This window comes from Scophthalmus maximus, chromosome 22, assembly GCF_022379125.1.
Source record: "Scophthalmus maximus strain ysfricsl-2021 chromosome 22, ASM2237912v1, whole genome shotgun sequence".
In the NCBI taxonomy this organism is placed as follows: Eukaryota; Metazoa; Chordata; class Actinopteri; order Pleuronectiformes; family Scophthalmidae; genus Scophthalmus; species Scophthalmus maximus.
Window position 1 is genome coordinate 6867608 of NC_061536.1, and position 17007 is coordinate 6884614.

The following is a 17007-nucleotide window of genomic DNA, read 5'->3' on the forward strand; positions in this document are numbered from 1 at the left end:
GCACACAACGACAACAGCAGCACGCTGCGGTATGTGGCCTGAGACCAGGAATGTGGAGTCTCGATCACCAAGGCTGCTGCAATTCATCCTGAGAGGGACCAAACATTTCACTTAAAAAGGAGCTTCAAAAAACCCTAGTGACAAAAGCTGCAAAATTAGATAAGGTATAATAATAGGCATCATTATTCTTCAAAAAAAAAAAAAGAATAATAATGAATTTGATATAAAGAAGAAGGGAAAGATCAAAGCAAAACGAAGGTAAAAGAGGAGTGTAGAGAAGAAGTTGCCACTACATGCAGCTTTTGAGGCAGATTGACAATGTGGTGTTTTGTGTTCGTGCACTTGTCAACAGTCTGATGCAATTCTTTCCGAGATCAGAGTGTGTGTGTGTGTGTGTGTGTGTGTGTGTGTGTGTTTCTCTGAAGGATCTCTGCGTGTGGAAGACGGCATGCTGAGAGCAGCGGCAGCAGGAGCTCTGCTCTGCTCAGCTCAGTGCACGACACTGAACCACTTTGCTTCTCTCTTCTTCACCTCATTTAATTGTTCTTCATTTCACTCGTCTTCCCCCCGTCTCTTCTAGTTTACGTACATATCCATCTCTCACCCTTTTTTTGTTTTAACTTTCCCCAATACTGTTTCTTCTCTTTTTCATCCTTTCCTTTGGCCACACTCATCTCTCCTCTACACATGGCTTCATTTGTATGCTGCTGGCTTTAGTTGTTTTTTCTCCTTTTTTTCTTCTCCTTTCATTGTCTCTCTCTATTCAACTGTGCCTCACTCTTGACTCTCTTCTCCCTCACCCTTCATGCCTCCCGGTCCGCCACTATCTCTGTTTCATCTATTACTCTCTCCTGCACCTCCCACTCCAGCTCCCATTTTCATTCTCCTCTGCTCTCTTTACCCCTACACTCCTTTCTCTCTCTCTCTTGAATTTCTCCTTTCGGCCTGTCACTCTCCCTGAAGCAGCTTAGCAGATGAGAATTGTGTCGGAGATCTTTCTGCCTTTTTCTCTGTTCTCCATCGTCTCTTTCTCAAGCCAGGGACATCGACTCTTCTACACAGGGCTCCTGAGCCGATGACCGTCCTGAAGCTGATGTGGGGGATAAACTTGTTTATGAAGATATTGATAACTCGGGTCACTGGAGAATGACAGACAGGATGTCTGGCGTGACATTAGAAAAGTGTTCTTCACATGGCAATATGTGCTCTTTCAAGTTATTGACTGAGTTGATAGAATGTTTATTTAGATTTGTATGAATTATTCATCTTAAGTCAATTCTGTAAGGTTCAACTTGCAGAGCATTTGTGCTTATGTACAAAGTAAATAAATTTGTTTTTAAAAACCCCAAATTCATGATTTTATCAAAACATCATAAATGCTTGCAGAGTAATTTTGTAACTAGTTTGAGGGTAATTTTTGGACCTAACAAGACATGGAGCAAACTTGCTAATATGAATTACTCAGCTCATACTGTATGTTAAATAGAGTTAAATTTGCTATATGTAAAGATGTCAGCTGAGTAGTCCGTCCAAATTTGGTTGTCAAATTTGCCCAGGACAAATTTGACCACCACCACACGACCTCTGAATGAGGGTCTGGGTGGTTTATCTCAAATGCATCCTCAATACGTCATAAAAACTGTTTCCCGAACCATCCTCACCTCTCCATTGTGTAGCCCGGCCCCCGCAAGCCCATTCATCATCAATGGCTGGTTGTCGTTCTCGTCCAGAACCTTCTCTGGCACTGGCGGAGGCAAGTCCTCCTCTGGTTCCTCCAGAGGCTTATGCAAAGGCATGGCCTCTTTATTATCAGAGCGCCTTTTGGCCTCCATATCAGCACTGTGACGGCTCTTCTTATTCAGGTCAACAGAGGCGTACTCCACCCATGCGCACAGGGGAACCCGCTCAGGTGTGCAGGGGCTGAGGTGGCCGTTGTGGAGGGCAGGGGGCTGATGGGGAGGTTTGTCTGGACTCAGCTGGATGGTACCGTTGGGGAGGCCAAGCTGCGCGGCGGGGTCTTTGAGCTCCTTGACTGTCTCGTACAGGGAGTCTTCGACGCTGACGTCACGTGACGCCACTGCCATTTCCTTCAACACCTGGTTGACAGATACATACATTGGATTCTTTAGTTTAATTGTAAATGACCTAAATACAATTATTGCAACTGTTTTTTTAGCAGAAATTCATCAACCATCTATTTTGACCATGAGCTCAATCGATGAACCAATCAATCACTCAGTCAACCGGCCAAGAAATCAAAGCTTTAATCTCCTCCGATGGCACGTTCTCGCTAAGTGCAAGTAAGAACGTGTTGCTGCTGTTGTGAGGTGACTTTAAACACTGACCTCATAGGTGCTGTCCCCTGAGGCTGGGGGTCCGTCCCCGATGAGGGCATTGTTGGGAGGGATGCTGGGAAGCTCGCGGTCCTGAGGACACTTGGAGGACCTGAGCTCTGATTGGCTGGAGAGCATCTCCTCGGACGGCTGGGGACTGGTGTCATGTGTGTCTTCGAGGACTAGTGGGTCAGAGACAGAAAACGAGAGTCGGGGTGAGTAAACAGCTTCTCAATTTAGGGTTTTTCATTAGAAACAAGATCAATATTTTACCATTCACTTTGAAGTAGTTTTCTTATGAGTCACCATTTTCCCTTTTCACGACTGCAGAATACATCTATTGCTATTTTCCAGTTTAGGTAAAGCGACTAATGACTATGACCAAGAACATTACATAGATATGCCCATAAAAATCAGCTGAGGTCCAGAATGTTGCATAAGAACAGCTGCCAAGCAAACATTAGTGTCATGCAGCTGAATTCATGAACCTGTCTAACTGTGAATAGTTGATAGCATATATATAAAATAGTTAACAACATGGACAGTGAGGTCATGCCATGCTGAGCTCAACTCATTATCCTGGCTTACTTGTACCGCTGGTCAGAGGCCCATTGTGAGAGCTGCTGACAGCCACATCAGTTGCTGGACTGTCTGCTGATTGGCTGATCGTCTCTCTCTCCGACACCTGCACAGCGAAGGGACAAGACGTTAGTCACTGCCGGGTTCACAGCTCACATGCAGGCTGTGCTGACAAAAAAAAAAAAAAAAAAAAAAGTCACACCAAAAAGTGTTGCAATGCTTGATTCCTGAAAGGAACAGAAACCCATCTGCACTCGTCAGCGAGCGCCGTGGAGATGACTTTCGCACTTTTGTGTGAAGAACATTACTTTCTGGGTCTTCAGAATTTTGAGGAACATGAATTTTTGCAGCACCGATCAGTTTTCACACTTCTCTGTTTTTTTCAATGCTTTTCTTAGCTCATCACTAGTATATTATGCACGTGTTAATAAATGCAGTGTGTTTTTACCCACCGGGAAAAAATACATCTAAAGATAGCTTACAATTTCTGCAAGTCTAAGGAACAACACTGACTCATGTCCAATGAAGATATGCTGCTGTTCAGTCTTGGCTGAGATCCTGATCTGATGCCCTTTTTCTCCTCACACGTGGATACATCTCATGTTAGGTTTTTCATGTCATGTCATATCGAATGACAAATGAAAATAATCCAGACCATAGAAGATTAGACTTCTTTATATTTCCCCCCTTCCGCTACAGGAAAGTCAGAGCAACAGAGGAGCAATAGCCCCTAGGCTGGCAGGGATTCAGTGCTGCTCAAGGACACTTCAGCAGAGTCCATCATGTCCTCCGATTGAAGGCTGTTTCCCCACTTGCTACGTCACATGGCACATTCTGCAGCTGTAATTACACGGATGCAGAAATCCACAGAGGCGGTTTGAGTGAGCAAACGCTCAGATCAACACGCTCATCCACTTCAGATACTAGTCACTGAAAATAAACTGCGCTTATCAACACAGCCGGGCACCTGCTGGATTGCAGACATGATTTATGATTTATGACCATGCGCTGGAATCAGAAACTTTCCATGGGCAAAGGCACGAGTCTGTCACTCACTGCAAACAGCTCAAAAACACTGTGAAAATGTGTCTCAGCTGGTGTAAGTCCATACTCTCTTTGTTCAGGTTTGTTGTTGTCCTTCTTTCTGTGCGAGCAGTGATGCTGCGTAAGTAGAAGCCCCACAACTCCACCTAGTGGCCACCCACTGTCACAACTGTTGGTGTCCATGATGTAATCTTTAACTATTTTGTGACCCAACTGTCTCTCTTGTTCTTTCCGACAAAAGAGGGAAATCAGGATCCAAAATGGGTCACAGAGTAATTTGAGTAAACTGAGCCCCATGAGACAGAAGTGGTGTTTTGAATGAGTCTGGCTACCGACTGACTGAGACACCGAGTTTAGACAATTTTTTTTCTTTAAAGGATTGACGCGTGGCCACAGAAAGATAGTCAGACCAATTGCGAGTGAGTGAGGAAGAGCAAATCTGGTCACCCACACAGACAAAGACTAACGTTTAACCTGTCAGGCTGCGACATGGTCCGTCATTTAAATGGGCACCTCCTGATACAATGTGACCACCCACAACTGTGCTGCTGCATGAAAATGTTACAAAAAACGAAGAGGGATGAATGTGCAAAGCGAAGCATGTCGCCTGACGCACACGCAAGTACACACACACACACACACACACACACACACACACACACACACACACACACAAAGCTGCGGCGGGACTGACACAACTGACACAATAAGAGACTGACTGGACTTGGACCCTGTAAGCTGGGCTATTTTCACACTTGTTTCTTGGCTACTGAATCATATGAATTATGGGAGTTGGCAATTACTGCCTGTGAAGCAATGTTCAAAAGGATATGTACACTTATAATTATTAGATTATAATGAGAATTACATATGCAGAGGGGAAAGGTCAACTCCATGAAACTGAACATTCAAGTGTTTTCCAAATTGTTCAGCGTGATTACTTTTAGTTTTATTGGATTCAACAACATTTTTACGACTTAAAAAAAAAATTTACACTACAATGTTAGAATAACTGTCAGTGGAGTTTCCCACAAGCAGGCAGAAGTGACCACTTTCCCATCAGTGTCTTCGTGCGATGTAGACATTTTAGAAATGAGCTCGCTAACAACTGCAGGCTGTCAAGCAGACGGAGGGTCAGGAGGTGATGTTTTTGTGTAATGGTTCCGCGTGTCTGTGTGATGAATGTGGCTTATGACGCACATTTTAGGGAGTGTGTGTATGTGTTAACCCGTATCAGGGTGAGGACGTGTGTGTGTGTGTGTGGTTTCACATCCTGATTACAGACATGTCAACTGAGAACTGTATGTCAATGTGAGTCTTGCTCTGTGCGTCTGATTGTCTCTGTAACACAACTTGTTTGAACCAGGGAACGGGTCTGAGTGAACATATTTTTACAATTTAATTATTTATTCAATTATCGTTTCTCTGGCCCCTTCTATCTTAAAACTCTTTAAAAAAAATACCAAGATTACACATGAATGTAACCCACATTACAAATTACTCAGCAATGCATGGAAGATAATTCACCAAACTTAGTAAACTATTACCTCGGAGAGTATCTCCAGTGGAAAGTGTGTACGGGTGTGAGTGGGTGAGGACAAGGACACACACACACACACACACACACACACATATGATTTTACACTTGTTGCGCAAGTGGTACATCCACAGTTTATGCTGAATTCTGTCTGCTGATGACGATAAAAGAACAAGTCTGACTCACTCCATTCATGAGGTTGTCATGGTCTCCAGCCGGATGTCCATTGGCTGCTTTCTTCTGCCTGAAAGAGTGGAGAGAAGAGAGAGAAAAGATAAAACATGAATGTTCCTCGTTTTGCCTTTGTCATGGATATAAACTTCAACTGTGACGTCGATAATAATAACGCATGACTGAATTTGCACATTTCCAAAAATGTCACCAGAAATTGTGTTCCTCACTCTCATATATTAAAGTGTGTGTTGTACTTTGAAGACAGCCCTTTTCGACAGCGCACAAAATCATGTAAAATTGTCCTAATAAAGCCCAAAAATTACTGTAGCTAAGCTTTGCCCTCTACCATGCACTGGCATCTCATATAAGAGTAAATTCGGTTCAGATAGTTGTCACTGCAGGATGCCTCGTTACATAAAAAGTTGTAATCTTATCATAACACACTTCTGGATATGTGAGTGGTTCCTAAAACAACAATCATTAAGAACATTACTGCTGATGCATGTGTGTGTGTGTGTGTGCGTGTGTGTGCGTGTGTGTGTGATGGCGCTTACCCCTGGCAGCTCGCGCACAGCAGCAGCAGCACGGACACCAGCAGCAGGAGAGTGAGGGTGCTGAGGGCGACGACCAGCACCAGCTGCTCACTGCCGAGCCACGACGCCACCCCGGTTGCAGCTGCCGCCCCCGACCCGACGACACCCGCCTCCGGCCCCCACCACACTCCACTCAGCACCGGAGCCATGACGCATCACACTGTTGGAGGAGAGGACATCGGACAGGTACCGGCTGAGGAAATATTAGAAGGGGAGAGGGAGGGAAAAGGTCAACATTTTTGTTATTTCAGAACTTGGAAACAAGAATAGTTACCTCCATCTCAAAAAAATGCATTTTTTTGAGAGAGATCATTACTAGGAGCAACTCAACTCAGCTTCAAACATAAGGAGTACCAGGAGTATTTATCATACAATGACATTAAATATGTAGTGGAAGACAATACCCAGGTTACTGTGGGTGGAGAATAAAGGCAGTATGCTGAAGGATAAAGTCAAACTGTTCTTTCAAGCAAACGTAATGAAATTAGTTGACATTGATGCAGAAGCATCATCAGAAACCTTTTCTGTTCTATTATGAAAACAGCAATGACATGATTAATTCCAACCTGGGATTCGTAAAATATATATATACATATATATATATATTTCAATTATTTATAATGAAACACAACGTGCAATGGTGCAAAGGACAAATTAGCGACATCAGGCAGTGGCTGCACAGGTAAAAACTCATCACGAAGATAAATTCACATTGTCATCATAACTGCGTTTCGTTCACCAGCGGGTAAAAAGCATGATCACATGTGGCCAGCAGGTGGCAACATGGAGCAGAGTCAGACTGCACTGCAGACCAGAGATCTGCCTCAGTCTGCTGCAGTGGGCCTCACACCAGAGCCTCACACCGAACAACCGGTGTCTGGGAACCTCATCACGTCCCCCCGTCTAACGGCCAAAGATGTGTTTCGGATGGGACGTCGAACGTCTCGTCAGGTGATTTATGGGTCTGTGTGATCACGGCGGGTGGAGACGGTGGCTGGGATGAGGTTGTGTGCGTCCCTGAGCCTCAAAAAGAAAAACAACTTAAAATGTATGAGGAGTGATTGGTGTGCATCCCACCATGTGTGTGCTGCCTGAGGGATATTTTGGCACTGCGGCGAGCGGGATGGGGAAAACAAAGAATGAAAAGGTGATCAGACAAAGAAGATGACATACTGACATCCCTGACTGTGCCCTTCAATCAGCAGAAGAGACAGTTGCAGTCGACCTGGCAACGATCGTGACGAGAAAAATATGGCAATCCATCTTCTCTTGTCTATTTTCTTCTGGAGTCTGAATGTATGAGCCAAACTCCTGTTTGAAGTAATGTGTGACTTTAAGTGAAAAGGATATACTGTATGTATTTTTATTGCCGGTGGTGAAAAACCTCCATCGAGTCTCTCTGCTCGGCTATGCTAATGAGACTGGGGACTGTGGGAGTTCAGGTGTGTGTGTGTGTGTGTGTGTGTGTGTGTGTGTGTGTGTGTGTGTGTGTGTGTGTGTGTGTGTGTGTGTGTGAGTGTGTGTGTGTGTGGAGCAGCGAAGAGGTTTTGTCTTGAAGCTGCAGGAGCCAAATTTAACCGCTCCCACAAAGGCCACTGAGGAATTCCTGTTTTTGTTAGAACGCTGGTGGTGTTTTCCCACATGAAAAGTACACCAGGGCTCATGGATGGTGAGAGACAAACACAACCTTGCTCTGACACCTGAGGTTGGCCTCGTCTGGAGGGGGGCAGATAAAACAAGAGAGGGAGAGGGAGGGGGGGTGGGATTATCTGCCTGGTGGAAATAAAATCCCTGAGCCTGAACATTATCCTTGAACGGCTGTCTTGGACTACAGGTGTGTGTGTGTGTGTGTGTGTGTGTGTGTGTGTGTATGTGCGCGCGAATGCCCTGGAAGTAGGTTGTGCAAGTGTGTGTGGAATTGTGAGGGTGTTTGTGGTTTTTTTTTACTTATTGGAAAAGCAGGCTGCTTGCAACCTCTCGGCCACACACGCACGCACGCACGCACACACACGCACGCACACACACACGCACACACACACACACACACAGTCCACTTTATTGACCAGTCAGCCCATGTAACTGAGAGGATAACAACCAGGTGACATCATCCATGTATCATATGATATAACACATGCTATCTATTGTATTCACCACGCTGATCCATGTCACGGACGAGCTGCTGTGTGTCAGTGCTGCCACACCTCCGACTCTTTGCTGTTGGTCGTAGACAAAGGTGAATACACACTTTTTTCGTAGCTTGTCCACATGCGGTCAAAACGCTTGGCGTTTGTTTCGCAACTAACGCCTAAAAAAATTCATACGTTCGGTTCTGTCCGGGCGCCTCCTGCGCCACGGTATGCCAGCTCGTGTGTGTGTGTCTCCGCTGGCACCGAAATCAGAATAATTACCGACTGCGACAGCGCTGTGTCACCATGGCAACATTCCCTTCCAGCCTCAGCGCTATTTATGGTGGAATTGAAAATTGAAATTGAACGGAAAAGAAAGGAGAAATGTTTTGAAAGCAACTTGGAGAGAACAATCGGCTGGATGATGAAGTGAAAAGTGTTCAGGGTCCGCTTTCAAGATCTCAATACTCCTCACTATTCTGTAAACGCTTTCAACCCCTCAGGTGATTGTGTTGCTCAGCTGTCACATGACATGAGCATGTTGGTTTCATCACATGATAACAGGTGCTGGTCTATGAGTGGGCGGGTTGCAGCATCTGTTTCTGTTTTCTTCTGAGGAAGCTCCTGAGACCTTGGACCAACCCGTTGGAAACAACAATCCAGACATTGTTGTCTACTTTGTTGACTTTGATTCATAAATTGGACATGTGCTTATCTTACGGTGCCATAAAAGCAAGACTATACAGTGTAAAAATGACAAAATGTCCCTCCTTTTATGACACCTGTGTCAGTTTTAGGGGGAAAATACTATTGGTGTATATTGACCTGACACTAAGAATCATGGTTCCGTTGGCAAAGAATTCGCTGTTTCAAACCAAGAGAGAGTTTATGATGGTTATAACTGATATTACCAAACTACAATATTAGTCTTACTGACATCGAGTCAGTTCCTTGACTTTATGACAGGCAAGGGGCTTCGGCCCACTGCAGCCGCGTCCTTTTCATTCCTCTCTGCTCTGTCACATGTTAGGTCATTAAGGAAAAGCCTCAGACTCTTCCACCTCAACTCAAACGGTATGAGGAACCCGTAAAGTGCAAACACAGATCCAGCTTTGGATAACATTTCTGACATACTTCCCCGCTGACTAGAAAATATGCGTGGAGTAAAAAATCATCTATTTTTTTTTCCCCCTGTGAGGACGAGGCCCGCCCTTCCCAGATACCACACGCCGAAGCTCGGAGTCTCTTTTCCGCTGTGGGGAACGCCTCGCAGGCCACCGCCATGTGATACAAGACAGCAAAGCCAAGGACTACAACTGTGCCCTCTCTCATGCTGCCGTTCTCTGTCTGCCGGCGCTTCCTGGCTTTGATGAAAGAAAACAGAAGCCTTGGAGGGAGAGACGACCAGTGCGGCCGCTGTCTTTTGATTCATGCCACAGAAAAAACAACTGACTGGAAAAATCCATTTGAAAAGGAATGTGTTTTGTTGAGTTAAAGGGGCAGAAATCCAAATTCTGCACTCACCCAGCTGTACACGCACACACACACACACACGCACACACACACACGCACACACACACACAAACTCGATACTAACCACAAGCCCCATCGAGGCATAGCCCTACCATGCAATAAACTAGAGCCAAGGAGGCAAGGAATCCAGTCTGAGCCCTTCTGCTTTACAGGCAGAGACCTACCTGACACTGCAATGAAGCGTACCAGCCAGCCAGAACCATGTGTTGCTGTGTGAATGTGTGTGTGTGTGTGCGTGTGTGTGTGTGGAAGGGGGGCTCGTCTGTTGGACAAGCTGTTGGAGCAGTGAAAGACAGTGGTGTTGGGGGGGAGCATCTCCCTCCGCAGGGTCCTCTGGGTGCGCTGCACACAGGCAGGGGAAGGTCTGCAGCTGGACGGCTGCTGAGAAACGAGCCCCGGGGAAGCTCCCCACAGCCGAGCCAGAGGCATTTCCACAATAATAAATAATCCAGGTTTTTTTTGTTGGTTTTTTTTATTTGAGGGGAGGGGAGAGAAGCCTCAACCCTCTTCAAAGGAAATGTGGAGCCCTGCAAAAAGGCTCAAAGTTAAAATCGTTTTAAAAAAAGGATGAAAAGGAGTTAGGAGAGAAGAAAGTGATGACTGGAGTTTATTCCAGACAATGGGGATTTTTTTTTTCTCTCTTCAGTTGCAGACACTCCTTTTGGAGCAATTGTTTGGAGAAAGAAACTACAAATGCATTGTTAGCGCATCTTTGAAAAGTGTGATTTTTCTGGGCAGCAAAAATATGAATACATGCCACACACACACACACACACACACACACAGACTCAGACCTTTTTCAACGAGCAACTCTGCAGGGTCTTGTATTGACGTCATTCTACACCAAATTGACCATGAAACTATTTCACCAGAGCTCACAATGACATCTACATACATACACACACCGACATCAGCCACAACATTAAACACATTCACATAAATTCACTGTGTGAGAAGTGGGTCCAAAAAGTGGGGTCCGAAATATAAAGAACATGTTACTGGTTTAATAAAACAATATAAAACAACTGTATTGATGTTGTGGCTGATTGGTGTGTGGAGCATTTTAATGTCTTAGGAACTTTGGTTTCCATCATTATTCTATATTTGTGAGAACAAAAAGGTCACCATAAAAATGGATGCTTCACATAACACACACATACTGACCATCTTGTGTCCTGACCGGAGGGCCATTTGGATGGTGGGGGTGGGAGGAATGGGGGAGGGGAGAAGAAGGATATAGGGGACTGCTGCCAGGAGGGGAGAGGATGGAAAAAAATAAAGAGAATTTTTGCGAGAAAAAAAGAGAGAGGGGACAAGCTGATAAATAAAGAGAGAAAAAAAAAGGAGCAGCAGGGGAAATACAGGAAGAAGAGCAGAGAGCACACACACACACGCCGACAGGGTCATAGTGACACATCCATCTTTACACACACACACAAACACACACACACACACACACAGACACACTAACACACACACACTAAAACAGACACACTAACACACACACACACACACACACACACACACACACACACACACACATCCCCAGGGAGGGTTGATGAAATACAGGTCCCCATAGGCTGCAATGCAAGAGGGACCCTGCCCTCGCTGAGACAATGTGATTAGAACCACGCAGAGACACAGTGATGTCAGCTGATTTAAATGTTTTACTGCAAAAAAAAATGAAAGAAAAGGAAACCCACAAGTGTTAGGTGATACACGAGGAATGTGTGTGTGTGTGTGTGTGTGTGTGCCTGTGTGTGATTTTGCGAGCATTAAAAAACAGGTGCTTCTGAGCAAGGGACATAATTCGCGTTGCCTCGGCAACGCTGCCCATCCTCGGGGGTTAATGGTTTTAGCGTGAGAAATTGATCCATCATCCCTAAATGGGGAAGTTGAGCCTGCATAATTTAGCAAAGATCCCCCGCTTTCTCCCCCTCCCCACGCTCATATTACAGATATCTGTGCTCCGTCTTCATCCATACTCAAGACACAACTCCCGCTGGGGATATAGAACACGAAACATGAAGCATTTACGCCAAGCAGATACACATTTTCCTCTCATCTTATCTAAATCGTATCTTTCTTTCTTCCTTTTCGCTGCACGTATGTTTTCTCTGTGATGGAAACAACATGTTTGCACGAGGTGAACGAACATCCTGCAGCCGCTGTACTCGTCTACTTTATGGTAATTCCTTCGCAACCACATTTCACGGCATTTCACAGGACGGCAGGATGGACTCGTAGTTCAACGGAGGATCAAGTTTCAACAATTCCACCTTTTCCTTCTCTCCTCTTGAATCCCAACCAAGCGGCAGGAACAGCAACACGTGTCTTCTGTCTTCGCCATAAATGACAGAGCTCCCCCATCCATTAGTGTCATGTCCGGTCCAGAAACTCGTCTACAGAGGCTGTGTGTGTGTGTGTGTGTGTGTGTGTGTGTGTGTGTGTAGGGATTGTGTAAACATGTGTGAGTGTGTCTCGAGTTAATGTTGCACTGCCCCATGGGAAAGAGACATTTCCTGTCTTCCTCTCGTGGTTCTCAAGGACACAGTTGACCCCAGAAGTCTTCGGAGGCCGACAGATGTTTCTCTCGAACACGACCGAACCAGAAACTACATGTGTTTGAACTGAATGACGCCTCTGGCATCACCTTGCTCGTCTTACTACATCTTTCAGAATGTGATTTAGTGACAAAGAGAGCATTGTCAGCTCACTTTAGAAAACAAATAAGCTTATAATGGCGTCATTACGTCTTAAATTCTCTATTTTTTCACCTTAACCTTGTTGCTTTCTCCCGCTGTATCTACCCGATTGTTTTATTCTTTCGCCTGAGGCCATCGCTCTTCTGCAATTACATGCAAATCATTCGACTTGATTCTGCGAGCGCTCGTTCAATTACGCTTTAAAATGTGTGTGTCTAAGATGGAGGGAATATTCACTCACACCCTCAATTTCACTTCCACCTTTCCCTCCTGTCTTTCGTCCTTACGCATGATGAATCTTTCAATTTCACACACTGCCTCTGCTTTCGGAAAAGGGGAAGTGTAGTGTCAGTGTCTAGAATTTCATTCGTTGGTTAAACCTGGCTTTCGGCAACCACCAAGAAAAAAAAACACGGCTGCTGCTGCTGCGAGCGTCCTCTGAATATGACACGCAAACACCACGTTAACGGCTAAGCGTGTTTTTGTTCAACTGAGATTGAATGAGTCAAATTCCCCGCAAGACTTTTTTAAATTTTTTAATTCTCCACGTCCTGACAAAGCAGCTTTATTCCTTTCACGCCCGCACACGTTCTGTCTCCGTCTCCGGCTGATTCGTTTTGTGACAGTGCTGCCGCTCGGCCAATAATAAAAAATTGCAAACGCATAACTGACGTGAGTAAATTGTGCAGCGGAGCAATTTACGCTTATCAAACAAACCAGCCAGGCGTGTCATCCAAATATGTAAATGGGAGCGTGGAGCATGGAGAAAAAAAAGAAAAACGGAGGAGATGGATTGTTGTAATGATTTCAGGGATGTCACTCCCGTTCCGAGGGGCCCTCTTGGCGAACACTAACGAAGGGACGGAGGGGGGCTTTGAACTTTTGAACGGGGGGAATTTGAGGACACAAAGCACGGAGGGCGGCGCGAAGTGAGGCTGCTAATAACGGAATGTGTGTCTGTCTGCGATGTGATGCATGTGCGTTTGTCATTTGTGTCATTGCTCCCCAAATCAATTGAAACTAAACTCCTCTTTACAAAGGGAAATAATTATCTTTGCGGACAGATACAGACCTACACACACACACACACACACACAAGCCGCTGATTAGATTTTTCAACACTGCGTAAAATGTCTCTATTGTCGTCACCTTGAGATGAAGATTAGCACGAGTGTGAATGAGGAGGAGATACGGCCGCATCATTATTCAGTGGCGTTGGCCTTTATGTGTTGAATAGCCACCAAGATAAAGGGATTATCAGGGTGGATGGAGGATGAAGGATGACGCGTGTGTGTGTGTGTGTGTGTGTGTGTGTGTGTGTGTGTGTGTCCGTCCACTGAACGAAGGTAATTCATTCTAAAAGCTGCTAACGAGATGCAACCGATGCCTGAATACGCATGATCTTCGCTATGGCAAACATGACAACATATTGAACATAAACACAAACTATCTCTATCAAAGGTCCATTAATACACACACCTATGCTATTATTTTTTTTCTTCCAAGCCTGGAAGACACACCCCTGAGCTGTTGCTCTGAAAATTGCCGAGCAGCACTTCATTTATCTCCTCCACTGACACTGGCTATAGGGGGGATAATAGAGGTGTGTTCCGTGCATGTGTGTGTGTTTGTGTGTGTGTGTGTGTGTGTGTGTGTAAGAGAGAGAGAGAGAGAGAGAGAGAGAGAGAGAGAGAGAGAGAGCAGATGAGCTAATGAAATGGAAATGTGTCTTTACAAGCTTCTAACCACAGCAGGGGAGGGTTTTTTTAGACATCCGAGACCGAGCAAGTGGCAGGGGGTCGCACCCCTCCATCGCTCCGCAAACATTGGACAGTAACACACTGTGACTGAGCGGAAACGCACGTCTAGCTTGACACTGTGCGATGTTTGTGTGTGTGTGTGTATTTGAGGAGAGGTTCAAAGAGAATTCCACATGAAAAAGTGAAGGAGTGGAGGGAGGATGAGGCCTGCTAATGCGGCCTCTGACATTTAAGTGCAAGGCATTTTCAGACATACTTCTACTGGCTGGGTTTGTTTAACATCACACACACACACACACACACACACACACACACACACACACACACACACACACACACACACACACACACACACACACACACACACACACACACACACACACACACACACACACACACACACACACACACACCTCTTCCTCCCCTTCCGGTTCCTCTGTCCTCTGGTGAAATCGCTCCCTCATATAAAACCCCCCAGTTCTTCCACAGTCTTGTCCTCTTGTTTTCTCTTCCCAACTATTTCCATCTTTTCACTTTGTTCCTCCTTCCTTTGTCTCTGTCTCCATCTCTCGTCATCCTCCTGCCCTCAGCCTCCTCTATCACCGCTCCCTCTGCCCCCCCCCCCCAGAGCCACATCCCTTTGCAGACCATAGCATATTCAACACGTCTGCTACCCCATAAATATATGGTAAAATATGGAGGCCTGCAGGAACTCAAAGGGCACATCTAGAATCAGTAACAGCAGCAGGGGGGTGGGGTTGATGGCAACCGTGTCTGTAAGGGGTTGAGGAGGGGGGTTACAGCCAAACATACATGGTAACCTCCATAAGAGCAAGGAGGAGGGGGAGGATGCTGCAAGACAGGGCAACCTCCAGACAGCAATCTTCAGATTTCTGTTTAAATCCATCCAGCGCACACGCCTCAGCAAGGAGGGGTTGATTGCACGAGGCAGATACGGCCCTGCCTCCACCCTTTTTTCAAAATTCCATTTGATTCCTCGTTTCACAAGCTGATGCCTATTCCATATTTCTTGGCCGGTAACCGAAGAGGGCGAAGAAGAGGTACTCCAGGTCAGAGAGGAGGGATCGAAAGCAGCAGCACATTTGGAGAGGATGCGCACCGTATAATAATGAGGAGGGAGATTTGTTCTTCCTACCAAATTTCAAAAAGAATAGTTTGAACATGTAGCTATGGCTCTTGTGTTCTTCCACACATTTTCCAGAACTTTTTTTCTGCCAGCCCCCAAGTAACATGTCGGGAAAATGTCCAAGTGAGGCCATGAAACTGGAAGATTCACGGCAGCCGTCTTGGGGCTTTACCCCGGCACCACCCCTTCGCCTGAATCTGTCTAACTCGGACAATCTCCCGCTGTGTTCTTTACGTGTGAACAGCAAACTCTGGAAAAATGTCCCTTTCTGGAGTTCACGTTTGACCAATCACTTATCACTGGGAGATTCGTCTCATTACGACCGCGACTGAAGCCAAAGACTGCACTGATCTCTCCGCCAAACCTCCGCCAATGACAAACTCCTTCCTGCGCCCAACATCTGCATGAACTAGAGGGATAAATCATGTATAATAAATATATAACATGGTGGGATATATGTATTTACAAAGGCACAGCCATCCTCGAATCAGTTAATGGGGGCCGCGGGGTGCGTCCCGAGGGAGAGCTGAAAACCAAATGAACCAGCAGAACGCCTGCTGGTGGCGGAAAATCTGCTGTCACTCAGACACACATGTATATGATTACTTACTTACACACACACACAAACACACACACACACACACACACACACACTCAGGGATTGAGACACAGAAACACTGTGAGAAATGGACACGGACGCACACGCAGATAACGAAATGAACCAATTAGCAGGCGGCACACATGGGCGTGACAGAGAGAGATGGAGGGAGAGAGAGAGAAAGAATACATTAAGGCACTCGGCGTGCTGGCAGCGGCCCTGAGAGGGGAAAGCGCCACTGAGACACCTTCACGCTGACACTTTCAAGGAAGCCGCAGTGGCCAGAGGCGAAACCCATTTTGACACAGCGGGTGGGTAATGTGGCGAGATGTGCGGCGACAGCGAGGCAGACAGAGGTGACCCTCGACGGTATTATTCACACTCTGACACAGAGGGGCCGAAGGGGGAAAGTGTGTGGCACACAGACACAGCCTTTCATTAAATGAATACCGCTGATCCACGGTGTGTGGAGTAAAGACGGGTGACCATTTAAAGGAAAGATCAGCAGTGTCACAGCATTAATTCTCCGTGTCTCGGGGACCTTCAGACTTTTCAGTTCAGTCCAAAACGAAAAATAACGGGTGTGAAAGGTGCCTCGGAGCAGGACCGTAAGAGTTAGGACTCTTGTCCATCGGGACCACAGGAGGAAATAGTGTAAAGTTGCTGGAAAGCCACAAAGTTTGCAATGGCATTAGATCACATAGGCCAATAGAGCATTGGATTAAGCCAATGGTATTACCCAACCATGAGCAAAGTAGTTCAAATTTTGGCCATATCAACAGGGAGACCCCCCCCCCCGGCTACTTAATGAAGTAGGCACTTAAACCTAAACCACTAGGTTTCCCTCACAGTAGCCCGGTACTTATTTGAACTCAAAC

General features: G+C 45.8%; 1 protein-coding gene and 1 long non-coding RNA gene across 3 annotated transcripts in view; one reads left to right on the top strand and one right to left on the bottom strand.

Annotated features, from left to right (window-relative positions):
* Positions 1-17007, bottom strand: part of pag1 (phosphoprotein membrane anchor with glycosphingolipid microdomains 1) — a 45036-nt gene that overhangs the window by 6932 nt on the left and 21097 nt on the right. For both annotated transcript variants that reach the window (XM_035620527.2, XM_035620526.2), the window contains exons 2-6: positions 6222-6453; positions 5680-5737; positions 2922-3018; positions 2346-2515; positions 1662-2096 (exon numbers count right to left, since the gene is read on the bottom strand). In XM_035620527.2, the coding sequence (XP_035476420.1) occupies positions 1662-2096; positions 2346-2515; positions 2922-3018; positions 5680-5737; positions 6222-6409 (948 nt within the window). In that variant the 5' untranslated portion in view covers positions 6410-6453. The remainder of the gene's footprint in view (positions 1-1661; positions 2097-2345; positions 2516-2921; positions 3019-5679; positions 5738-6221; positions 6454-17007) is intronic.
* LOC118291962 lies at positions 9190-10944 on the top strand. The gene is made up of 2 exons (XR_004786798.2): positions 9190-9460; positions 9585-10944. It is a non-coding gene; the product is annotated as an uncharacterized LOC118291962 (long non-coding RNA).